This window comes from Anopheles maculipalpis, chromosome X (assembly GCF_943734695.1).
Source record: "Anopheles maculipalpis chromosome X, idAnoMacuDA_375_x, whole genome shotgun sequence".
NCBI classification, from domain to species: Eukaryota; Metazoa; Arthropoda; class Insecta; order Diptera; family Culicidae; genus Anopheles; species Anopheles maculipalpis.
Genome location: NC_064870.1, coordinates 3757968 through 3783701, shown reverse-complemented (window position 1 = coordinate 3783701; position 25734 = coordinate 3757968). Strand labels below are relative to the sequence as shown.

At 47.0% G+C, this 25734-nt stretch overlaps 6 protein-coding genes across 8 annotated transcripts in view; 2 read left to right on the top strand and 4 right to left on the bottom strand.

The window, feature by feature from the left end:
• The window catches only part of LOC126561385 (uncharacterized), a 390544-nt gene that overhangs the window by 12602 nt on the left and 352208 nt on the right, over positions 1 to 25734 (bottom strand). The window lies entirely within an intron of this gene.
• Positions 1 to 25734, bottom strand: part of LOC126557212 (cytoplasmic dynein 1 light intermediate chain 2) — a 367651-nt gene that overhangs the window by 45053 nt on the left and 296864 nt on the right. The window contains exon 1 of one of the 2 annotated variants that reach the window (XM_050212915.1): positions 10750 to 10753. The exons of the other annotated variant lie outside the window; for it this stretch is intronic. The gene's annotated coding sequence lies outside the window, so the exon portion shown is untranslated. Of the gene's footprint in view, positions 1 to 10749; positions 10754 to 25734 lie in introns of those variants that run through there. 2 annotated transcript variants of the gene reach the window in all.
• The window catches only part of LOC126562509 (uncharacterized), a 301387-nt gene that overhangs the window by 108252 nt on the left and 167401 nt on the right, over positions 1 to 25734 (top strand). The window lies entirely within an intron of this gene.
• Positions 1 to 25734, bottom strand: part of LOC126558897 (V-type proton ATPase subunit d) — a 401974-nt gene that overhangs the window by 332629 nt on the left and 43611 nt on the right. The window lies entirely within an intron of this gene.
• On the top strand, positions 13976 to 16506 carry LOC126557956 (adenosylhomocysteinase). Its single transcript, XM_050213888.1, has 3 exons — positions 13976 to 14004; positions 14779 to 14969; positions 15422 to 16506. The coding sequence occupies exons 1-3, from the start codon at positions 13980 to 13982 to the stop codon at positions 16502 to 16504; spliced, it is 1299 nt and encodes a 432-aa protein (XP_050069845.1). The 5' UTR covers positions 13976 to 13979; the 3' UTR covers positions 16505 to 16506.
• On the bottom strand, positions 17214 to 22431 carry LOC126556230 (uncharacterized). Its single transcript, XM_050211459.1, has 4 exons — positions 22240 to 22431; positions 20696 to 22166; positions 20425 to 20616; positions 17214 to 17372 (listed from the first exon to the last, which is right to left on the bottom strand). The coding sequence occupies exons 1-4, from the start codon at positions 22429 to 22431 to the stop codon at positions 17221 to 17223; spliced, it is 2007 nt and encodes a 668-aa protein (XP_050067416.1). The 3' UTR covers positions 17214 to 17220.

Below are 25734 nucleotides of genomic sequence, written 5' to 3'. Positions count from 1 at the left end.
TCTTGCGCCCCCCGCTGTAGTATGTTGCGTGCTCTGTGTTGTTTATCCACCCTCTTTCCACCAGACACGGGGCGGATGGAGATATACAACAACAGAGCACACAGAAGATCGCGTCGCCCATCTATGGACGCGAGTTTTACGATTGTGTGTGAGAAGGCTTAAGTTAACACCTTTTAACGATCCGCGGGGCTGGGAAGCTTCGCCCAAAGTATGAATGTCTGACCTAACCGGTTGCTAAAAGCCTCAAAGCAATGCTGATTGATGCGTGTATGTGGTGGTCCAGATACTTTGCGGACATTGAAAAGAACAGAATACGTCCAGACTCTGGCTCCTCTCAAGCAGATCCTCTCAAAGTTCAAATCTGAGAGCCTTATTCATTCACCGTTTCAGTCTCGATTGCTGTCTTTGCTCGGCAGCCTCAACAACAGGGAGAGCAAACTTCCAACGAACCTAAAAAACGGTCGATTATTAGAAACTGGACAGATCTAAAGGCATTACCACAGACGGGTAATTAAGATCACGACCGTGCTGACCCTCCGCTCCGTCGGGGGCTCCCTTTTTTAACATGCTACACAGCGCCACACACCAATACCCGGAGTACGACTGTCATCATCATCATCAATCTTTCAACGCCCACCGAAAAAAGACGTGACCACTTGAAATATGAACGCAAACGAGACTTAAATAGCTAGGCGCATTGGGCATTCGGGGTTCGACAAGAGAGAAAATCTAGCATCCGTCACTGTGTGTTAAACGCCTATTCCAATTTCTGGAGCCTTGAGGCCAGAAATCCACACGATTGTCAACCCCCTTCGAGTGCTTCACGCCCCGGGAGTCTGGCATTTCCTCTTCCGAACATTGTCAAGTGTATTGGATTACATAAAAAAAGGTACATTACGATTACGCATTCTTTGAGTGATGCAGCTCGTGTCAGCGAAGGCTACAAACCCTTGCATTGTGTGTGAACAGACGACGGGTGACATCATCGCCTTGAAGTTCTCTCATTTTGCTTATTTATTTCAAAAATAAATATTACTCCATCAGCTGCCGAGGTTTTGTATCGGAAAACGCCGTTCTCGACTGGAAGTTCGATCCAGATGGTGCCGCAAGAGAAGCGAATGCCTGGCGTTTTTTTTTTATTGCTGGCCATAAGTACACAAAACCCCAGAAATCAGAATGTTCGAATCGTTCACTTTTTTATGGTTGTTGAGTGAGAAGTATCCACATCCAGTGTATGGGATCGTGCCGGAACGGATGCTGGTGCTTCTTGGTTGTTGTTTGGTGCTTCTGATGGTTTTGATGTGTGCAATTAAGATTTATACGTCTTACCACCAGACGCTCTTGTACACCGATTACTGCTTCAATTTGTCCCAGAGACATATTATTTAACTACATCGCAAGCTTGCAAAAGTCCTCCACTGTTCACAGCACACACACAACAGTTGCTGTGTTCTTGTTTAACGGATGCTAAATGGCGGACCAAAATGCAATTTCCTCTGGGTACGGTTGGGGTAAGCAAATCGTAATCGACAAGACAAAGTTAATTTACGTTTGTGGTTTTTTTTCACCCCCGACGACGAAGTATGCTCTCTCCCAGACATCATCCAGAGAATTACACCGCTCCGGACAATGTTGCGGTTAGCCACAGGATAGAAAACGACTCTACCAGACGAAAAGACTCCACACACCCAAAGCGAGAAGATTGCTTCAGCAGGCGAGACGCAACTGTAGACCACTTTTTCATTTCAAATGTCAGCTTCCTGGTTCTTGTGAAGTGGTAATCTCCGGTAGCTCTTCAACAGCGACATTCTGTTGGGAGTGTCCTCTTTTAGGCTTCAAATTTCAAACGGGCGACGGGTTTGCTGACGAGGATGACAAATTGCTCAGCACAGATCATCGAAATGGAGCACCTGGGATATACGATCGGATATTGTATTTTGCGGGACATTTTTTGGGTGGAACTCTTCCGCTCTTCAATTTGACGCATCGTTTCCATCCTAGATACAATTCCCAAACATGGCAGAAACTCCGTACGATAAGCTGATGCGTAATCATCAAGTCGCATATGCATAGATCAAGACAGTTCCTACCGTTCTTGTGTTCTCGTACGGAAGCTGCAAAGACGCATAGGGAGCCGGTTATGTCCCAATGCGAAGATTGAGATAAATACGATTTATTATGCATCACCCAGCGGGTTGTCAACGCCCCAATGGGTATGATTTCATGTGCACGGTCGTGTGTCCAGGGCGAGGCTATCGAGAGGGGGTCTTGCCCTTGGGGAAAATGGTACTACACCGTTCTTCCCTACCTTCAGTCATGATTGCAGAGATAATATGACGTCATTTGGCACTTGCCTACAGTGAGCGTGCGTTCATTTTCCTTTGGAAGAAACCAAAAACAAAAAAAGGAGGCCAGGAAATCCCTTACGTCAATCCCAGCAGGCTAGATTTCTGAACAACAGGAGTGAGGAAATGGGAGAGTGAATATTAGATTTTGCGTTGTAATATTGGTTCGAGACGAGTAATGAAAATGTCGTAGAACGACTGGGTCAACTCCACACCTTCCTCACAAGAACGCCTTAATGGAAATCCATTTTCAGTGCGCAGTACACACGACTTATGACTCAATGTACCTTCATGCTTTATTTATCCACCATTTTTCGCAGGTGTAATGACTCAGTTTCCGGACAGTTGGGCAATGCAGCGAGAAAGCGTGGATAAGCAGCGTAAACTCCCCTATACTATGCTGTGGAACAATAATTAGCATAATTCTATTTCAGTCAGATCGAGCAGACAGTTGGGCGCGTCAAACTTCTGAAAAAAGTCACACAGTGGAAATACGTAAAAAGACAAAACGGAAACCATTGGGACGAGTTTTCTTTGCGTCGGAAACATGCTACTAATGGCGGCTGTCTCCTTCCGTTTTCATTCCTAATGTACTTCCCACCGTTTGCTTTGGGCGAAATGCTTAGTTTTTTCTATTCATCCTCACGCTGCTTGAATTGCTGACTCACGTGATGGAAAATCCTTCAAAAAGGCAGTTTTTGTCACAAAACATAGAGACAAGGTAGGAGACGGTGCAGTTAAGTGACACGTGTGTCCAACTCATCGTTTTTCCAAGACCTTAGATGGCAGAAACGTCCCTAGACCAATCATGTGATCTGTTGAGTTTGACAATTTTTGGTGAGATTGAGAATACCTCTGTAGGATTGCAATAGGAAGCGTCAAAATCGTAGTCTCACTTATATGTCAAAATGATCTTCAGTATATGATCTTTAAAACTATTACTAAGGACTATTTTACGTAGGGAAAAGGCGAGCTACTGTCAAAAGAAAGGAGAACAAGATACAAGCTAACACGAAAAAAAAAACCTTATAAGATATGTCAGGTCATTCAACTTAACCCGGCCGTCCTAGTCTAGGGACTGGAGCACATCGGTGGACGTAACAGGATTTAATAAAGAGGTCCTCCCTCAATTCCTCCACCCAGAGCAAAGAAAGAGTGCGAAAGAAAAATGGACTAGCAGGCAAGCACACGCGTACTGCATGGGGCTTCAAGTAACGCTCCCGCCGCACACCCTCAAGAAACCCCGGAAGTAATTAAATCCACGCCGGAAAGCGACGTCGGGAGACGCGCGTCCGGATGTTGGGACGAGGCTATCAGAAGCAGCAGCAGCAGCAGGGAACGGGAGCAAAGCGAAAATAAATGAAACTCATTACGAAAAAAGGGACAGGACAAACACGCGTATATGTCTAGACAGGGTTTGCAAAATATTGCGAGCAGTTTTTACACCCCGTAGCTTCCAAAAGAAGATGGCAGACGGAAAGTGACTCCACGTCCTAATTTTAATTAGGATGAAGTTTTTTTCGTAGGGAATTCCACAAATATCTTGGTCGAGGATTATAATGCTTTCTCGACAATTTTTCTGTCCATCGACACTTCATTAGTTGTCAGTTGGCAAGCTATTTCCACTCATTAGCCGACTATCTGAAGCGCACCAAACATATGAGGCTTCATTTGTCTTACCCGCTGATGTGTGAGTGTGTCTGTCCGTTCAACGAAAGCAAAGCAATCTGTCCGTTTGGTTGAAATGGACATTCCAAGGCTTTTGCGCCAGACATTGTGAGGTGGCAAGCGTAAGGGCAGTATGGTGTATGGCAGTGGTTCGTCATCGCCGAGATTATCTCGCTTGACCGGGTTTTTGGTAGAGAGGTCAGGCCGGTAAGATGATCGGGGGCGACCGAGCACACGAATTTGTCTACTTACGCTTGCTGGTGGATGATATCACCTCCCTCGACGGCTAAAGCGCGATGGAACAGCACAAATCCGAAGCATGGCAACCAAAAACAGACCAACGCGGGCGAGGGGCCGCCTCTTTTTAGGTTCGATCTGCTACAAATAGACGCCGCTGTTGTGATTTGTTTGCGTGTGTTCTGATATCAGGCTAACGCCCACCACTGTTTAAGGTAAGGAAAGCAGTGGCCAAAACCCTTTCTTGTGAAAGAAGTGTCCTCGGAATGGAAACTGCGGACATCTTGGACGATGTCGTCACCTCAGCATACGCATGTTGGTCATCAATTCTGAACTCATAGAACGTGCGAACCAGTAAATTAGAGGTTTGATCTCAGAGTTCCAGAATTCATTTCGGAGAGACATTGGAATAAAGCAGATGTTTTCCTCTCGAATTTTGTAAAGCTCCAATCACAACTTCAATATGTTTTCTGGATTCTAATAGTAAAATCTTATACTTGTCCATTCTTCAACACTTCTACGCACAAGCCGGCAAAGTGTAAGAGAAGAAGCGAGAGCGATGAAAAATCGAAATTTTCAATGTGAGTACATTCGGAGGACTCCTATTAATAGAACCCACGCTTCCATCTATCCCGTGTCGAATGGCGTGCAATGATCGTGCGCATCTCTCGCTCTCGGGAAACTACACCCGCGCCGTGTCAACATGCAGATACCCCGCTTCATCTTCTTGGTGAAAACAGTAAGCAGCGGCGCCTCGCACACATGGCTTGTCGATTCGTAAACGCCTGTCGCAACATAGGACGCGCTCGATCACAAACGAAAACAAACACGGCCACAACGGTGATGGCGACTCCCGCCCTTTCCTCGGGGGAGGACAGATGGGAAGAATTTATTTTCATCGACCACACACCGCAGAGAGAGAGAGAGCAAAAGCAAGGCCAATTCTGTTAGGGAATTTTTGCGTAATGTAGGGAAATAAAATTGGAACCGACATCGGCGATTCATTCAGCTTGACCTCATTTTTCGTCCACGCGGGAAAAAATGATGTCATGCATCATTCCTTTCGCTTTTTCAATTTGGTGTGAGAAGAATATTTCTCAACAAGACAGAGAAAATGTGCACAAAAATGGAGAATGGAGATTCCATCAGCATCCGCCGATGGGGAGATGATGGACTTGCTGATGGGATCTGTTTACTGGAGAACTTTGTGATATGCCTGTTTAAAAATAGTGATTGCATACATACTTGATTTAAAAAGACGGACTCAATCAACAGCTTTGTTAGGGATGCTTTCCTTTTCGACTTGGCACGTTATCCAACAGGACACAAAGCGAAAACAGACAAACAACATAGCCGTGCACGAACTTGAACTCAAACGATCGTTTTACTTTGCTTTCGCGATGCGCTGCACACGGGGGTAGGATAACAAGAGATCGCTTGACACTTTCTATTTATGTCAAACCGTGTGCATCGGCAAAGCAGCACAGCAAATCCCCCATCCAATCGGGGGATAAAATAGAACGATGAATCTTCATTTATTCATTCGCAACTTTACTTTTCTCGCCTGGTAGGGAGAGAGGGAAGAGAGGGGCACACTGAAGCTTGTTGATGCCAATCGTGTACCATATCAAGTTTATTTCTGTTTTCTTTTGTGATTAAAAAGCGATATTAAATCGTTTTTTTCAAGCATTTTAAATCGATTAATATATCTTCATTTGCTACAAGTTGATTACTTGTACTTAGGCGCCTTCAAGTATAGAATTTTTGTACACCCCTTAGATTCTACCTCTTCTTGGTTGGCTCTCTAACCTTGAGATATCTTGGTCTGCCTTTACAGGCTTTCATTGACTTCGTTTTACCAGCGCAGATGGATTCTGGTTCAGGGTCCTGGTTGTGGACTAGGCGGACAGAAATTCAATCGCCATTTTTGAACGGCAGATGCTAAGGACTACCTTTTTGGTGAGCTGTATCTTAGTATAAGCAAACTAAACAGTTCGATTTGATCTGGACTGTGCATTCCAAGGGATCTCCAGCATTTTTGTCCTTCAGACGAGCTGGGAGCAAAGATCTAAGGGACATCTTAAGCAAAATCTTTCTCCAAATTTTCTCGCGATGTATATCCATCCGAGACAACAAGAGGTTCGCTCCATTAGGGGCTTCCAACGTCTGTTCTTCTTAGGACCCGCAAAGGAGCTTGATCCGACACTGGATGCAAATATCTTGCCGGTAGTCGAAGCCGCTAGGATACGATGGTTTGAACGCAAGATGAGAATGTCTGACTCATGCCCCTGTCTTGGGAGGTACTTCGCAGCGACTCCGGATAGAGGAGGCAATCATCAAGTCGTACTTTAAAAAAAACCCTATTCTCGTTTAGCAATAAAAGTCATGCACAGAGAAGAAAGAAAAATTGCAGCCAATTAAAATGCAAAAAACAATCACGTTCCCACCTCTTGCGATGATCGCGTTTCCTTTGCCATTGCCATTCAACAAAACGCTGACCCAAATACAGCGCTCTAGCCCTCTGTCCGGTGATCATTTCTTCGCTCGTTACCGTTTGTAATCGTTCGGGATGCAATTTTACAACCGATAATGCTTATCATCCCACCCTCCAACCCATGAGCGACTTCCGGAGAGCGCGATGAAGAGGCTGGGACACTTGAGTTTGGTTCACGGTACAGTGACCTTTTCCTGGAGTTTGCTGTCCAAAATCAGAGATGCTTTGCGGATTATGCTGCTGAGATGAAAAAATTTGACAAGTCTGAGCATTTCACTATCTCCGAAAACAGGATGTAGCCCACAATCGGGTCCCGATCGGAAGTTGGAAACAAAAAAAAAATACTTTGGAGTCTATTAGGCCTCGGATCAGTTTGAAGTTTTATAGCTAACTCTCAATACAAACTGACAGGGCAACACACATCAGGTTCTACCATGACATTACTCTGGCTTCTGTGTACGGGACGAGATTCGATACCGAGTCCTGCCGAGTGAAGACCGAAGCTGTTGCCGCCCTCTAAGATCGAAGAACTGCGCCACGAACAATCAGCGATCCCATAGCAACGTTATAGGGTGCTTTAAAAAAAAAAGCTTGTAACTGCAACATGATTCCTGACGTCCAGCAGCACGCGATGATGCGACGATGAACATGACGCAATTCTTTCCGACCAGATCTCTTAACTAGAAGCTCAGAACAGGGTGAGTGTGAGACTAAGACACGAAGTATGTTCCTTGCTTTTCCTTTTTTGCAAGACCCCTCCCCTCGCAGTCCCACCAATCCGATGACTAATTGCATTGTGCATTCTTCCGTACCCTTTCGCTCACTATCGCTTCCCAGCCCCCTCCCCTGCACACCTTCACGGTGCACACAGCAACGGCTTAGTTAAAAGGTTGTGGGCTGATGCACACCCTTTTGAACTGGAAAGAACATTTTGCCCCAGGTTCGTCTTCCGCAAACACGCAGACACACACACACACACATGTAGAAGCCCCAGACACATTTATCTGCACTTTCTGCTCCACACACTTCGGCAGCGGGAGGTTTTATGGTTTTTGCCATAAAACGGGCAACATTTATGGGCCCTCTTTCGTTCCTTCTGTTTCGTGTATTTCTTCCCTTTATTCTTACAGTCTGACGTTTTTAAAATGACAACTTTCTTGCGGTTGTTTTTCGCTGCCGCAGAAACGCGAGAAGTAGCCCAAGGGTGGGAAAAAAACTGCATGCAGTTTAGGAATGCGTGCGTGTGTATGTGTGTTGATGCATTTTTTTTTCCTTCACCATTAACATAACTTCTTCCTTTTTCCCACCGGAAGCAGGTGCAGTTAGAGAAAACATTCTCCTCTTCCTATTATTTCACATTACAGTGTTTGAAAGTTCGAATCAAATCGTGTCGGACGCCGCATTTTTAGTTTATATGTTTGTTTGGCAGCTCTCAGTTTCAGTCTTTTTTTTTCTGTCCACAACCAAACCGGTTTTCCCGCGCGACCCCTTAATGCGTGGAACCCCAAAGGGGTGGTTTAGCGAATGGTGTGCGTGCGAGTGCGTATGTTTTCTCATCAAGAAGTGCGTGCAGTTTGCACACATACATACACGTACACGACTACGAAATGCGGTAGCTACAGCTACTGTGAGAGATGTGTGAAGGCACGAACGATGCACACCGTTATTGTAAATACGTGTAAAAAGGGTGTATACGTGCGTGTGTGTGTGTGTGTTTGTGCATCGAGGGAAAACGAAATGAATTACACATTGCGCAACAAAACATTACCCCACGCCAATAACAACAATTAGAGACGGCCTACCATTTACTGTGGAGACAAGAGGGTTCTATCTCCTGCGTTTCAGGACTTTCGGCTTTCTTCTTGGCGCGGATATTGTTTACGTTTAGACGTGTGTGAATTAGTGATGGGTAAATCCAAATTTTTCCCGTAGTCGGATCCGAAGTAATGCGGGGTTAAATCCTGATTACGCCGAAGTTAATGCTCCGCAGTAATTCGGAGTGATCTCCCCGACGTTCACTCGGGATTTAACTCCAATTGCAGGTTTATTCTGGATTATTCTGGGGCCAGCTGCTGATTTTACTACAGATTCAAAATCGAAATAGAAATCGCTGTCGATTCCGAAGTAATTCCTCGATCTCCCAAAAAAAAAGAAGGTACTAAACGATTTGGACGGCTACAACGATTCCCCGGATGGAAGTAGTGCTGGAAGATTCGAACGATTCGAAGATTCAATTGAATCCTAATACGTTCCTATTGGGATTCGATTGCGATTCGATCCGATTCGGATTCTACTTGGGTTCTGGACTCGTCCTGAATAGCTGGAAATTACAGGAACTCGATTGGAAATCTGTCGGTATTCGATTGGGTTTCTATAGGGATTCGACATGGACTCTTCCACGATGGGGCTGGAATTTCCTTGGGATCGGAACTGGAACCACACGTGCCGTGCCGTGCGCGAGCCCATCGCTACTACAATGTTTGAATGACAAATTTTGGAAAGAAATTTGTTACACCACCACTTACCAGCATTAGACGCACGGAATTAAGCCCGGTTTTCGTGTCTTTCCTCCCTGAACTCGGGGAGTGCTTGGGATACTTCTAGTAGCTGCTGCTGATTCCTTCCTTGGAACACGTTTGATTGGTGTTAGTGTCGTATGATGATTTGTTCCGAGCAGAGACACAGGTTGATTGTTGCGTTTGATGATGGGTTTTAGCACATAGGCACGCACAGCAACACAACTTGGAATCGATGTACAGTTTTTTTTTAGAACTACACGCACCAAAGAAACAATAACATCAGCCAAATATATCACCACATACACGTGTACACACCATTCGCCCACCCCACCCCTGCTGGTTCTAACGGGGGATGTGAGGTTATTTGCGAACGACAAATTACCACACTACTACTGTTTTCACAAAACAACACGGATTTGTCACACGATTTCGTATGAAAAATAAGAAAAAAAGCCCAACCACCCTCACAAGAACTGGGCACACATTGTTTTAATTAACAAAAATAAATTTGTGCTCCGTAAATTTAGCATGGAATGTGGGTTCCTAAAATATATGTAAGGGAAAACTGTCCCCACCAGGCCGCCGCCACCGCGAAGAATCGCTGATTTGGGTCAATTTTTAGTCAGCAAAGAGAGGTGTTTTTCCGCGGCATAAAAATGACGTCAACATAAAAGGCTCACACACCCCTATTCTGCCGGTCAACCCACCACCAAAGCACAGGTGAGACGTGACGCTTTGGTGTGTACGTGTGTGCTGTAGGGACAGGCGTCACAAGCGAATAATACACCTGAGAACACACGCACACCACCACCGATTTCCATTTCGATCGCTTAAGGGAACGATCGACGAACGCTTAGAAATGACATTTTCCGTCTCTTTCTCATACGCTGTCTAGCTTCCGTCTCTGTTTAAGGGCTTCTCCTCTCTCCTCCTATCAAGCCGCGATCGTTGCGAGGCTTGTTGAAACATGAGATCTAAGATACAACAGAGGGGAAGAAAACCGCTCCAAACTCACCTCCCCTTTGAACGCTTCAAAAATCAAATGCAACGGTTCTTTTCAAAAACCACCCCTTATGCTTTCGTTTTGATGTGTGTGTGTGTGTACTTCGCTCATCGTGGCGGAATGAAAATAGAACCCAATCCTGTACGCGATCGAATTTTCTTCACCTTTATGCCTCACCACAACCAACACACACACACAGATACACCGATCAGTGTATGGCTGGAACGGAAGGGGATGGGGGTTGATGATGGAATTATTGTTAAGGGTGCGGCGCGCACCAAACATGCGAACCACCACCACTATTGCAACGACAACAAAAAAAAAAAAACGGATGTAGGCTTAATATTTCTACCGGCTTACACGCGCACACATACACACGCACGCAACGCAGAAGATGGAGCCTACACACCCCAAATGCGCCACCTCAACACGCAAGCAGGCAAACGAAGAAAAAGCTTTGCTGCTGCACCGCACCCCATCCACACCCTTTCTCTCAAGCCCACATTTTAAACCTCGGTAGAGAGGCATGTGGACCCCCCCCCCCCTCCATCCCCCCAATTGTTACTTCCGGTCATTTTTTTTTTATTTAAAAAAACTGTTTTTATTTTAGTCTTCTAAAATGCTAACATTGTTCTGTGTGTTACGAGGATGAGGTGTCACTAGCTGAAGAAGAACCCATTGAACGGATGGGCGTAGTTTGAGTGGATAAGACCAACATATTTATCTTATTAATGAGGAAAAATGCGAAGTAAAGGTTTTCGAGAGGAAACTTGTGAAACAATACGTGTTTTGTGGTCGGAAAACTTGACACGCACACACACACACACACACATGTGGTCAAACGAAACAAAGCTTCGCTTGGAGCACACTCACGCACACATGTAATAGTGGTACGGTAACTGAGTACGCGCGCGCACCCCTCCAGAATTGGGTCGTTTTTCCCGGAGGAGACCCCGAAGTTTTCTCCCCTCTTCCACCTCCTCCCTCCACCCCCTGCCCCCTTCTCACTGCTCACCAATTGATGGAATGAAAGCGAGGAGAAAAATGGAGGAAAATCCACAGACGACGACGACGCCGGTATTTTGCAGAAAAACCCGAGACGCCTACCCCCCCCCCCCCCCCTTCCCCCCATTTACAGCGTCATGTTGAAAAGCTTGACGGCTGCTTGTTTGGTGGAAATTTACCACCATTTTCTTCCCCTCCGTTATCTTATCCCAAATTCAAGATTTAGCCACACATTTTCCTTCTCGCACACTCCTGCAAAACTGCAACAAGCCTTTAGTCAAGACAGAAGGAGGGGCAGGGTCCAGCAGAAAGTCAGCCCAGCGAAAAGTACCGTTAATTTTGTGGTGGATATCTTCATCCACGACGCCCCCCTGAGGCTCTAAATCTCGATACCCATATCCATCCAACCAGCCATAGATGATACACAAAAGAAGAGCATCATGAAAAACATAACGCTCTGTATGCTCTGGATAAGTCTGGGTAGACCGCAACACGGATCGTACATCCAACATCTGTCCTTGCTGAAAAATTCTTCCGTTACTTTGCCGAAACTGTCTAGAAACTCTTCTTCTAAATTTTAATTTTTTTTAACCAAAATGTTGGAGCTTTTTGCATTTGCAGACAACTAAAGACAATGATCACGTCTGTACACTTCTTGTGAAAAACGGCATCAAACCCGTAACCGCCGATTGGAGGCATTTCTCCAAGAAAAACTTCTTTTGGCGCTTCCTGCCAAATAGGCTTCTCCTTGGAAGACAAATGAACTTAAGCGATTTCAAAGTTTTTGGACAGGTGATTAGGGCTATTTTGTGGTTAATATGTTTCGTCCTGGGACACGCATCTGCAACTCGAACTTCCGAAATATTCTTTTCCTCGTTTTCGAAACTCTATCCGCTGGCTGCCGGCACCAGTCTCTCGGTTCGTTGAGGGAGAATATCTCCCCTTTGCGGGTGGGAAAATACTTCTTAGGACACATCTGAACTTCAATGTTTGCACGGGTTGCTTGATGATTTTCTCCGTTCTTTTTTTTTGAGGTTTCCGTTTTTAACTTGCTGGACTTGCATCCTTAGGGATCACGCACCATCTTCACACGCGTTGCACACATACGCTTCACATACACACAAACATTTCGTATTCGCAGGATAAAACGGCGCACCACTTTACCCCTTTTTCACAACATGCCCAAGGTGTCCCCTTGGTACAAAGCAGTAACTTGGTACACAAAATTTAATATAAAGCGCGATCAGATATCACTCCCTCTCTCTCTCTCTTATACCTGCAACTATGTTTCACTGCTCACTGGCCGCGAGCACGGACGGCATACAACCGTTCGCTTCGGGAGCTTCAAGACAAATGAACTGGCGCTGGGCCCGAATGAACGCAGCCGACGATGACGCCTGGCTTGTACCGAGCGGCGGTGCGCGTGTACCCGTGCACAGCTTTCGAGAATGAACCAATACACACACACATAAACACGGGGGCGCAAATAGTGTAGTGATGGGTGAGAGAGCATAAAAACATAAAACATAAACGAGGCGTTGAGTAGTTTTGTGAATAAATTCAGGACGATAACAGCCGAAGATTTTTTTCTTTTACCGGGGAAGTTGAGGCCCTTTATTTTTTTCAATCATGGCGTTGGTACAAAACATTGATGCGTTATTCCAACTTCGACTAAACGAAAAGCTTTATCTGTAAGAACTAGTCACAGTGCCGGATTTAGCGGAGGATCCGGTCGGAACTGCCGAGTAGCGGCTCCAGACGGCTTCAAACGGCCCGGGATGGCTCTGGCTGCCGACTAGCGGCTCTGGACGGTTTCAAACAGCTCCGGACGGTCCCGAGGTTTTGATTTAACCGGAATCGGAGCCGAAGTTACGATGCTCGGAAGCGGTTCAGCACCGTGGGTGCGGTTTGCGAGAGCCCATCACTACAAAACATGCTCTAGAGCAATCGCGGAATCCCGCACTGACAGCTCCTTGCTGTCATCTGTCGGAAACGTCGGAAAGAAAAGCATCCTTCGTGGATCGCTCCCAGTGAAAAAGGGGTGGGTATGCGACATGACGCGCACAGCAAAAGCATGTTCTAGCGCTCGTCTCCACGTATCGAACCAACCAACGTTTTGCTTTACTGGTATAAAATTAAAATTAGTGCTTAAAACGATTGATTAGTGACGCCCAGTCTAACTTTGAGTATCGCGAACTCTCTATTCATTTCCCTTGGCTGTGGTCAAGGAAAATTTTATTTTTCTTTTATTCAAAAATTGCTGTAAAATTCCATTGAAAATAATTCCATCCAATTATAAAAAATTTATTCTTAATTTTTGGATTTTTTTCGTGGCTCCATCAGGTTCTGCGTAATGCGGCAAAGTTTCGCAAAAACTAATGAAAAACCTAAAATTTGTTAGATTTGAAGACTCTCCCGTTCGGCAAGCTAGCGAATGTTTCAAAGTTCGATACAAAAGTGCGGCACGTCGAAACACGCACTAGCCCAGAACAGACTTCATTTGCTAGCACGTGGAATGAAGATTCTTACTCGCTCGGCTGACCCCATATGGAACACATCTCCACTGCAAGCCGACGGTCTATAACTTTACGCTCAGCCTGAATCCTAGTGAAAGTGAACGCGACATTCAAGCGCTACTATCAACCGTGCGATTAAAGCCATCAAAGCCAGTACAAAACAGCGCAACCCAAAGCACAGTAGGAACAACAATGGCAAAACCAGCGTACAAAGTCGGTAAGTTAGCGGACAGCGGGAGGCTTGAGTTTGTAGGGGAATCTGGGAAGCTGGGGCCAGATTTAGGATTGCGGTAAATATTTGTTCAACCATCCAAACTCTTATCAGATGGTCCATCTTGGTCAGGCACATAGTTATAAAAGAAAACAATTTGATAGATGGGCAGAAGTGTCATTATCTCTACAAGTATTTGGGAAAGACCGGCAGCGAGTTTATTAGAACCTTACTGTTTTTACTCGTCTTATAATTAAACTATTACAAGGGGGAGAAGCGCATTCCTCTTCCTAGCTACATAGTTTGAAGCTATCCGGTTTTAAAATTAGATTCATAATTGAAAAAATGTAGCGATGCCGGCTTTTCACGCACCAAGACCGAGTATCGCATCTCATCCGGATTGTACCCCCGAATGCCTGACTCGGTGTCATGGTATTCAAGTCCATGGAAGCCAAAAGCAGGCAGACCAAGAATAAAAGAACCGGATATAGTTTTTTCTTGTGGCAATCTTAGTTCGTTTTCTTCTATCTTGGCCTAATGATATTCTAGCTCACGCTGATCATCAAATGGCTTAACTAGACTTGCTGATACCACCTAGTTGTATAGTCATTTCTCAGGTACGGAGTACCGGTACGTATGGAATTTGAACCCCTGCCCTGGCCGTATGAAAGACTGGAGTGAGGCTTCTCGCCTCACCATCCATGACGAGACCGTTGTACCGTTGTATATTCTAAGTTATTATAGAAGACCCTTCACCTAATTGTTTCTTTCTTCCCGCAGCCGACATTTCACTGGCCGATTTTGGCCGTAAGGAAATCGTTCTGGCCGAGAACGAAATGCCGGGCCTGATGGCGTGCAGGAAAAAGTACGGCCCGACCAAGATCCTGAAGGGTGCACGGATTGCTGGCTGCCTGCACATGACCATCCAGACGGCAGTTTTAATCGAAACGCTGATTGAGCTGGGCGCTGAGGTACGTTAGCAACACGTGGACGCGAAAAAGCATGGAGTAGGCAATTCGTTGTAAAAAAAAAACAGTAAACAAGAGTCAAAGTATCCTTAAGACCCCGCACTGTTGCTGTGATGCGGAAGTGCTGATAACCCTGAGCTGATCTGAACTGGCGCGAGACTATGATGCGGGATAAGCAGCTGAATAGACTAGATTGTTTTGCGTGTTTACGCTGGTCAAAAAAATTACCAGACTTGCTTAACCCCCCCTGGTGACGCGTAACAGAGCGCGATAATGTCTACACTATGCTTAGAGATTAGGGTTCTTCTTTGGATGGAGAGTTCCTACGTGTTCTAAATTTAATACGCACGCGTTCTTGGTTGCGTAATCCCCCGCTCGTGTGAGTCTGTTTTTCCGACTATTTTACTGACTCTGTTTTATTTTTTTTTGGTTGGTTCTTCCCACCCGACCCCCAGGTGCAATGGAGCAGCTGCAACATCTTCAGTACTCAGGATCATGCGGCCGCCGCCATGGCCAAAGCAGGCGTACCGGTGTACGCGTGGAAGGGCGAAACCGATGAGGAGTACATGTGGTGCATCCGGCAGACGCTCATCTTCCCGGACGGTAAGCCGCTGAACATGATCCTCGATGATGGGGGCGATCTTACCAACCTAGTCCATGCGGAACATCCGGAGCTGCTGAAGGAGATCCGTGGATTGAGCGAGGAAACCACGACCGGTGTGCACAATCTGTACAAAATGTTCCGCGAGGGTCGACTCGGTATGCCGGCGATCAACGTGAACGATTCGGTAACGAAGAGCAAGTTCGACAATCTGTACGGCTGTCGGGAATCGTTGCTGGACGGCATTAAGCGTGCGACGGACGTGATGATTGCGGGCAAGGTGTGCGTGGTCGCGGGTTACGGTGACGTGGGCAAGGGTTGCGCACAGGCACTGCGCAGTTCCGGCGGGCGCGTCCTGGTAACCGAGATCGATCCGATCAATGCACTGCAGGCAGCGATGGAAGGGTACGAGGTGACGACGATGGAAGAGGCAAGCAAGGAGGCACAAATCTTCGTCACGACGACCGGCTGCACGGACATCATTATGGGCGAACACTTCCTTAACATGAAGGATGACTCGATCGTGTGCAATATTGGGCACTTCGATTGTGAGATTAACGTCAAATGGTTGCAGGAGAATGCGGTGCAGAAGGTGAACATTAAGCCGCAGGTTGACCGGTACGAGCTAAGCAATGGCAATCATATCATCCTGCTGGCGGAGGGACGGCTGGTGAATTTGGGCTGCGCTATGGGCCATTCGAGTTTCGTCATGTCGAACTCGTTCACCAATCAGGTGCTGGCACAGATTGAGCTGTGGACAAACCGGGAGAAGTACAGCATCGGTGTGCACGTGTTGCCGAAGAAGCTGGACGAGGAGGTGGCCGCACTGCATTTGGACAAGCTGGGCGTGAAGCTGACGAAGCTGAGCCCGCACCAGGCAGAATATCTTAATCTGCCGACCGAGGGACCATACAAACCGGACCATTACCGTTACTAAGAGACCGGATCTCGGAGGAAGATTTCAAACAAAAACAAACCAATAATGCGTTTGATGCCAAGTGTGGGGCTCTAAGTCTGCAATTGCATCACATGTTAATAAAAAAAAAAACATTTCTACACAATGTCCCTATTTTGTATTAGACGCCCACTATTGAGTTTTATCTTTTCAACAAGAGGACGCACTGTGGATGCGCATTAGAGAGTTGCGGCAAGCTAGAACGCTTTGAAAGTCGCTCATTTGAGATTTCTCGAATATATAGTTACGTCCATTAGAATGGATATTGTGATATTAGACTGCTCAAATGCCAATAGAATTAATACTACAACAAGAGCATGTTACCTCACTGTCTTATTTAGAATTTTCTTTTTTAGGCTGCATTAACAAATTTTGCAAATTTTGAATACGACTCAGTTGGCGTATCAATCTTAGCGATCGGTTAACTATGCACGGGGGTTCAGATTCGGTATCTTAAATTCCTGTCCTCAATGTCACCCTGTGAAACCATCTACGAACTAGAAGAGAATACTTCTACGATCTACAGCTACGATCTAACAAAATTACCACTTACAATAGACGTTACTGTCCAGCATAGTTTGCATGACAGACGCCTTTTGTGCCACGTGTTTGATGGGCAAAGATAATGCCTTTACCGGCTAGCATTTGCCTGTGTGTTTAGCTTGCTAGTGAATTGTACGTTTTTCGCTCTTGGCAGCTCAGCTTCCGGTAGCATCGGTGGCCTTTTGCCAGCGTCGCTGTCGTGGCGTGAAGTAGTACATCTCCAGCGACCAACAGATTGCCATCGTGTAGGTGGCCAGGTTGAGGAAGTGTAACGTGGTAGCGTAGTTGGTTGCATCCCTTACGTAGCCTGGGGATAGAGGGAGAAGGGATGGAAATGATTAGTTTTTAGAAGATTGCATTAAAGATAAAAACAACTGCTTCGATCCTGTATCCCCGAGTTGGTAAGGAGCCCCGGATCCACAAAGAACCAGCCCCCCCTGTCAGCAGATTCGATGTGATAGGGACCCCCCAAGTTCCGTTCCGCTTTGCATGTAGTAATAGCTGACCAAAGGATCGAGTAGATTATCGACGCAGAAACCAAAAAAGATGCCCCCCAGTAGATCTTTAAAAAAACACGGATTGACACCTTTGAACACGTCCAAAGTACGAAGGTACGAAGGGCTGTATAGAACCATTATAGGTCGTTATAGAATGAACCTTCAATGTTATAGAACCCCACTCTGATTGCCACCAAGAATTTACCAGAGAATCGGATCGCATTCGGATCCCTAGCTGTGTCGGATCGAGTCATTCGAGGGACCATTTTTTCCCCGACATATCGAAGCATGGATTACAGCAAGGACGACAGTAATATTAGGCCAAGTGATACTGCTTCTTGTTCGTGTTGGCTTTATGAACCGTACGTAGGATGCCGGTCATCGAAAGTCTTATTAGACTTGTTGATACCACGTTGTCCGAGACTCAAACTACGTGCGAAACAGATCCGGATCCTCCGTGCTCCTGATATGATCCTGATCAGATATCGTAAGCGATCTTTTCTTTTCCACTCGTAGTGTAGTTTTGTACTCGAGTCAACTGAATCGATGCCTGCCTAGCAAGATGCGTACATGTGTGCGTTTCCGCTGTTTGGCCAAAGATTCCCTCACATAGCAACGGAACGCACGCGGTGGATGAGCATAAAGAGCGCGTGTCTGTGCGTGAGAGAGCAAGAGCGAGTTCGAGCGAAAGAACGAGATAGCAAGATTCGGCAGCAAGCTTAAGCGAAGGGCGCAAAACCTTGCCGACCGAAAAACCAGTTCAACGCTAGCAGCTGTTGGTACGGTACACGCTACCCTAAAGCGCCCTTTTATCCGTGCCGATTTGTCTCTACCTGCGCGTGTGTGTGCGTGTGTACTTTCTTTTAAAGGTCTGCCGGAGGGACACCAGTCTAGGGAAAAATAAAAGCGAAAACAGAAAGAGAAAACCACGCGCATCGTTTATGTTTTTGTTTACATACCGGCGACCATCATACAAGCGGGCGTGTTGCCATTTATGCTCTGTGCAGTCTGCAAGTGTGTGTGTGTGTGTGTTTCTGGAGAAAAAAAAATGCGTCAACCGTACGGAAATGTGATTTTGCAGAAAGTTTCTGTCCGGCCAGCGATCATCACTGAATGAAATCGGCTCTCCCAATCAACCCACACCGTCAGCGAAATCACCTTTTCCGGTGCTTTCTTGTGTATGTGTGTTTGTGATAGATATACTCATCGAATTGCGTGCGTGTGATTTTGCTTGATCCGCAGCATTGGTGGCATCGCGATCCCGTAAAGCAAAAAGTTATCCGACAAAGCAAAAAAAAAAGGGCCAACAGAGCTGGGTAAGTGCGTTTATGTAAGTTGCTTGAAGGGCTAGAACATATTGCATGTGTGTGTGTGTAGGGTAAGGGAACGTTTCCATATAGAAATCAACCCATTTTTTTCGGTAAGCAACATACTTCTGCACCAAATCAGCTGGTAAGCGTCTTTTCTCGTGTATTCGCAATGGCGGTCTCTTCCTTTACGTGTGTACGGCACACCGTCGATCAATTTTAGTTTGCGTGTGGCGCTATGTATGGTAGTGCTGTCCAGCTCACCCATCCACTGTACCAACACGACTGTGAAAAGCTTCAGCCCAAGCGTCTGGAAGGGAAAATCAATTTCCCAGCAGTGAACCGCTTGTGGAAATGGTGAGCAAATAGCCGTCGCCGTACAGCTCATTAGGTGAGCTAAAATCGGGCTGCTGGTCGGTCTGGTCGGATTGGAAGTGGAAAGTGGAAAGGCTTTCCGTTGCGCCATTTAATTATTCGCACGCACTGGCGGCGGGGGGGCCTTGTGAGCCCGCGTGGATCAGTCTCGCTGATACGATTTCGATGCTAATGAGATGAACTAGATGACAGGAGATGAGAGACAGGAGAGAGCGCATTAAAACTGCACAACCCACAGCTGATTTACGGTGGTTTCCCGGTGCTGAACAGTTGGGGCAACATTATCATCCACAGGCATCTGTTTCATGCCGGTGATGCAATGATGAGTCGCGCGACGAATCGCCCGAGTAATGCAATTTGCGCATCGTTTGAACCTTCAATCTGCATCATCGCATCTGGTTTGGACTGGTTTTGTTTCTTCTGTGTGTGGCTCAACTTTGACATTCACCGATCGATCGATCGAAGTTCCTTTGTTTCGGACCCGTTCGTTGAACTTTATCGGTTCTTCTCCCTATTTGTTCGGTCGTTCTATGTTTCACAAAACCATGTAACACTACCCCACCCACCCACTCCCACCGAGTGTTCTAGTAAGTTGACTCATCCCGCTGTCTATTAAGCAGTAGAGAACGAGCACCGCACAACGTGGCGAGTAGAACGTCAGCTGAGCAAAAGTCAAGCGGCGGTAGCGAGTGTTGATATTTCGCAATTGAAAACAGCTGGCTCGCATGGAGAGCACGATAACTTTCCCTCGTATTAGCGTTTGTTTGGTGTTTAACGGTTGAGCGCTGCTGGCTGACGAAAGGTCGGACGCTAGACGATCTTGGAAGCTTGGAAGCTATTAGTCAGCCATTTCTGACTACTTATTCTACTTCTGTTTCTGGTGTAAAGGCCTTTTCCAGGCCTCAATGGGCTCGGATGGACATAGAACCTTTCGTGTGAGGATCCGAGTCACTGACGTCTCTAAAACTGGACCTTTCATATACGGCTTAATATACCCATAGTTCGATTGACTGCTGGTATCAACTCCCGTCTGGGTCCCGTCAGGATTGGCGCAGGATTGATTATCATATTATTATTATTATTATTATTATATGGGGTAGGGTGGAGACCTCTCGAGGTTGTAGTATAGTTATATAAAGGGTGTCGTCTACGTCTACTTCTATAATCAAGCTTTACTTACCGACAATCGGACCAACAAATAGGTAGAAGAACCCAGCAAACAGTAGATGTATTCCGGTAGCTCCAGGAAGTCGATCCAACGGGACATGTGATGGAATGGCCAGCGCCATAAACACCGTCCTGAGACCCTTATTAAACCCAATCCAACAAGCGGTGGCCAGCACCACTGTGTAGCTGTGGAAGTGTGCTAGAACTGTACGAAGAAAATGCAAAAAAAAAGCATCGTAAATGCTCCGCCTCCAGAGTCAACCAACTTCTTCCGAAACACATACCGACTCTACCGAGCGCCATATTGACTACACCCACTAGAAAGAACGTACGGTTCTGCCATTTTATGCGATCGGCAATGAGTGGCACCAGACACCGGCAGCAGATGTCCGTCACACCGAGCACCGACATCGCCATCGCAATTTGATCCCGACTGCACCCAAAGTCTGCCAGCACAAACGGTGTCAGGATGGAGAAGTTCAGCTCGGCAAAGTTCGCGATCGTAATGCCGATCATAATGTTGATGTAGATGCGATCGCGCAACAGATCAAGATCGAAAAAGATGACGATACGCTGGAGCAGCGTGAGCGGAAGCTCCTCGTCCGGCCCATCCTCGAGCAGTGACTGTAACGCTTGCGAACAGGTACAGTTGGTTGGTCGAGTCTCTTCTACCAGCTGTGCGAGTCGCTTTGACGCCTGCTTCAGCACATCCTTTTCGCCCAGCCCTGGGCCGAATCCGTTCGTGGATAGTGGTTCTACTGGAGGCTCCTTCTGCTCGAAGTACGATCTCTGCGGCAACGGTGTAGGATCTGTCGGACGTCGCAGCGGCTTATGCTCAGCCTGCACGTCCGGGCAGTCCTCCGTCTGGCATTCTTCGATCTTGAACGCGGCCGTATCCTTTGCAGGGATCGCAATGAACGCTCGCGTATCGCTAAGGCTCAGCACGGATGGGCGATGGGAGAGTATGCGCGGTGTGGTAAGACTGTGCCGGGAGCTGTACAGTGAGCGGAGCGAACTGCGCGAGTACCAACCATCGTTTGCGCGGGACAACATCGGAGTACCCGTGTCGACGGCGGCATCGTAAGCGAGCAGATCTTGCTGCGATCGCTCGATGGGCAGTGTGTTGAATGGGACCGCTTCCGGATCTTGTGCAGTTTGACAGTAGATGCAGCGTTCGCTCGGTGGCGGAGTTGTTGGTAGGTTAGCTTCATCCGGTTCGGACGTTGATAGTGGAGATTTGGAGTGCCATTGGACGGGCTGGTAGAGCAGCGCGAACGCGACCGCATTCATCGCGAACCCTCCGAAGATCAGCACTGTATGGTTGACGCTGAAATGCCGGTGCAGCAAGGTTACGAGATGCGGCGCAACGATCGGTCCGAGCCCGGTCAGTGTCCACGCGAAGCCGGTTGCGATGCGACGCTTCTGCTTGAAGTAGGTATTGAGTGCTAGCGAGTTGGCGGATGCATTGATACCGACACCGGCACCGTAAAGTACTGCGAAGGTGATCATGTACTCGAAAAAACTATCCGCTAGAGACGTGAGTGAGACCGCAATTCCTACTAGCAGTGCGCCGAAGAATGCAACCTGGCGGTACGTGAACAATCGGAACATGGGACCATTTGCTAAGCCTACGATCGATGTTAGTGCTGAGTGTGTGTTGATGATGGTCGTCACCTCAGACGCACTGATGGACAGTTCGGTCATCCGATCCCGGAACAGCAGACCAAACTGCTGTAGCACTGGGAATGTGCAGAGCTGCAGAAATGGAGGAGGGGAAAGAATGCGTCCAGCAAACCGGTAGTAGATACGCGAACTGAGCCATACTTACATTGGAACATCCAGCAGCCAATACCACCATCCAGCCCCAACCACCATCCGGTGCGACAAAGTCTTTGCCAAGCTGTGATCGGTTCTTAGGCAATTTGGTCCGCTTTTTATTGCCATTTTCAGTCTTTGTTTGTTCCAGTCCCTTCTCGCTGGCATGCTCACTAGAGTTTGGTATCAACTTTTCCGACTTCATTGCTGTATGCCTTCATGTAGCAGTTGCTCCTCTGATCAGACGATGCTCCCGCTCCAGGAGAAGTGTGCCAAGATAAACCTGCCAAAAAGAGGGTGATGCCGTAATGACGGTACCGTGCCCTAGATCACCGGGAGGAATCGATTGGTGCGATTAATTACACAATTTAGCAGGCCCGCGCACGTACGGTTATCAATCGATTTATATATTCTACAGCCTCGGTCACTCGGTGTCGGGAACCGATCCACCATGCTTATCTTTGGACGCGCGGTAACGATCCACAATGCACAGATGCGTGTTGTTTTGCTTGTGCCGTGTACCTTCGACTACTGACTCTGCAGACTGTATGCAGTGGAAAAAACAAAAGCGTATACTATAAAGCTATTTTACGCTACCGATTGGGAGCAATCAGCTTATCAAGATCATCAATACTTTGTGAAATCTTCCCCCCATGGCGGACGACATTGTACATCATTACCGCACGCGCTGGAAGTTCCCTTGCCGATGCCGACAGTACGTCACGTTGCCGGTAGTAGACCCCCGGTAGGTGTATTTCTCACTGATGTCTGAGGCCAGTGCTGATGATCAATTTGTGCGCTATAGGCGGTGTGGGAAAGAGGGTTTAAGAGCACTTCCTACTACACTTAGCGGCTGCTAGGATTTTGAGTGTTTGCAGGTCGTTGGTGCCGGCCTTGATGTAAAATGGCACATGTGTAGTGCGATTATTCGCCTATCAGACCCACTGATGCTTCGTAGCCGTGCGCCCGCCCAACTACTTCAAAGCATCCACACGATAGTGCCTTCATTCTTCACACCTGCGATATCTGCTCCATGTTCATCTTGCCTCAGGCAATAAGTGTGGCTATTAATGTCAAACCGCGCCGTCAACTGATACGTGCCGCAGAAATCACTTGCCACACCCGATCAGCCGCTTAGAACGTGACTTTGGCAGATAGTTTCGTGTTCTCTGCCGTGTGGTTGGGGTTTCGTGTTCGCGCCCTCCCACACGCCTACCGGACGAGCATTTTGCACTTGGCCGGCCGAGGAGCCGGTTTTGATGTGAATGTAGCCGATTTACCTACCTGCTCCAGATGTCCAGATGATGATCTATTGCCTGGAAAGACCTCACGTTGGGTGCTTAGTTTCCAAGCAAATCGTTCACTGCGCTGCCCGTAAAATAGAGGTGCTTGGCAGTTCTTCAAAGTATGTATCCCAACCGGAGGACGTATCCTGGTCGACTGTGCCGAAAATTGCAAACTCCCCGACCGTAATTCGATCGCATCTTCCCATTGTTTTGATTGGTACCATTTGCTAGGGGATAGGTGTGTGTATTTTTTGTCGCCGGGATAAAGGTTTGCATGTGATAAGAGGCCCCGGCGAGCGAGCGGTATTTTATTGGCCAGCTCAATTTATCGATCCGTCAGATGTTCGGGTCTTATCGTGGGTTGTCAAAAATGTTGCTCTAGGCGGCAAAAAAAAATCTTTCACTTCTGATTGTGGCGTAAATGGTCTTTCCACTAGTCATATCGTATACATCTTCCAAATTATGAAACAAGTTGCGTAGTTTGATCATCTGCTGTTGCTAATCTATCTGCGACCTACTTTTGATTAGATTCTACTCTCTGGATCTAAACAGTGGAACTTGTTGAACGGAACAGCTGTTCGGAGTAGGAGCTTCGGCTGAAAGATACGATGATAACATACCGGTAAACGATATCCAGAGTCCATCAAGACCACCAGAGATCCTGAGGATGTCCAACGAAAAATGGGCAAACTAATAATGCGTCTCAATCAAGTCAACACGTTTGAATCTTCGACATCAAACCTGTCAGAATATAGCCTTTCTCTCTCTCTCTCTCTCTCTCTCTCTCTCTCTCTCTCTCTCTCTCTCCTCTATTGTTTTGCAAACAGATGCACTGAGCATACCACCCACCGTTACAATTGAACCATTACATTAGCTAATCGGAAGCCAGTGTAACCATAATATTAAATAAGAGCACGACAAAGCGGGACAGCTAGCAAGCGTGCTCGTTTCTGAGCGTTTCAAGCGGAGGGGGGAGGTTGATAGATGCCCTTAGATTTTCTTGCCCTTGCTGTTCTTTCTATTGATACGCGTCACATTCGTGTGCTGTTATGCTCCCGGTATCTCTTTCTCTCCCACTTTATTTAACGCTTTATTTTTGTTTCTCCCAAAATGCTCTTAGTCAGGTGTGTCCAATTTTGACCTAGCTTCATATAAAAATCCCGAAATGCATTCATTTTTGTGAGGAGTTTCTCAGTGGCAGTTTCGCTTGTTGTCGATCGCATCTGGTGGTTGACGTGAGAGTAGCACCAGGTTCCATACGGCAGGGCCAGGGTTAAAATGTCATCAGGAAAGTTCTCCCGTAGTGATTACTGCCTAACCAACAACATGGTACCAATAAGTCTAGTAAGACATTCGCAAACCGGCATTCGCTAGTAGGTCATTAAGTCAAGAAAGGGGAAAATATCATTCAATGTTTGGGCTGAATGTTGAATGTCGCCTACTCACACTATCGCTTCACGATAGCGACGAGTGTAAAAAGTAATCCAGAGTTGACAAATTTGCTTGTGCTTTGGAAGAGCAACAGTGCGTGGCCTGCTGCCTAGTACTATATAACCTACTGCGCTAAGCGATCAAGACACAATTCATGAGTGCGACGCTATTTGTAGCCGGTTGTCATCAGGACTGCGGAAAACAAAGCCCTTTTATTTAAATGGAAAAAGCATCCATCATGTTTCGTCGAATGTGTTTGACAGCTCTGCTGCCTCGCCCGTTCGGTACGTTGCTGATCGTGCCAACTGTCGTGCGAACGGTTTTAGCGTGGCAAGCGCGCGAGCCAGTGAGTGTGCGAACGTCCACATGGTCGGGGGTGTATATGCCTATCCGTCTGTTCGTGCCCTTCATCATCCTCCTCGTACATCACTGTTGGACGCCGGCGTTCGCAGTACGCTCTTCCCTGCTAGACCGCGTGCGTGTGTGATTTTTGTTTTGTTTGTGGGTAAAAATTACTGCCGGAATTGCGTGTGTGCGGATGTGTGCTTCTTGTGTGCGGATTTACGATCCGCGGATTTACCGGTTCCGCTCTGGTGAAGCGTGTCACCGCCGCGTGTGAACGCTGGACGTAGAAAAAACTATCGCCGTTGAATCCGACCGTTGTTGCGAAGGTGGCAAGCATATGTTACAGGTGAAGAGCTAGGGAGGGAGTAAGAGTCGCGGGGTGGCATAGTTACGGGAAGGAAAGAGCTAGGCAAGGAATCAAAACAGCTGAGCTCGGTGCGGTAAGA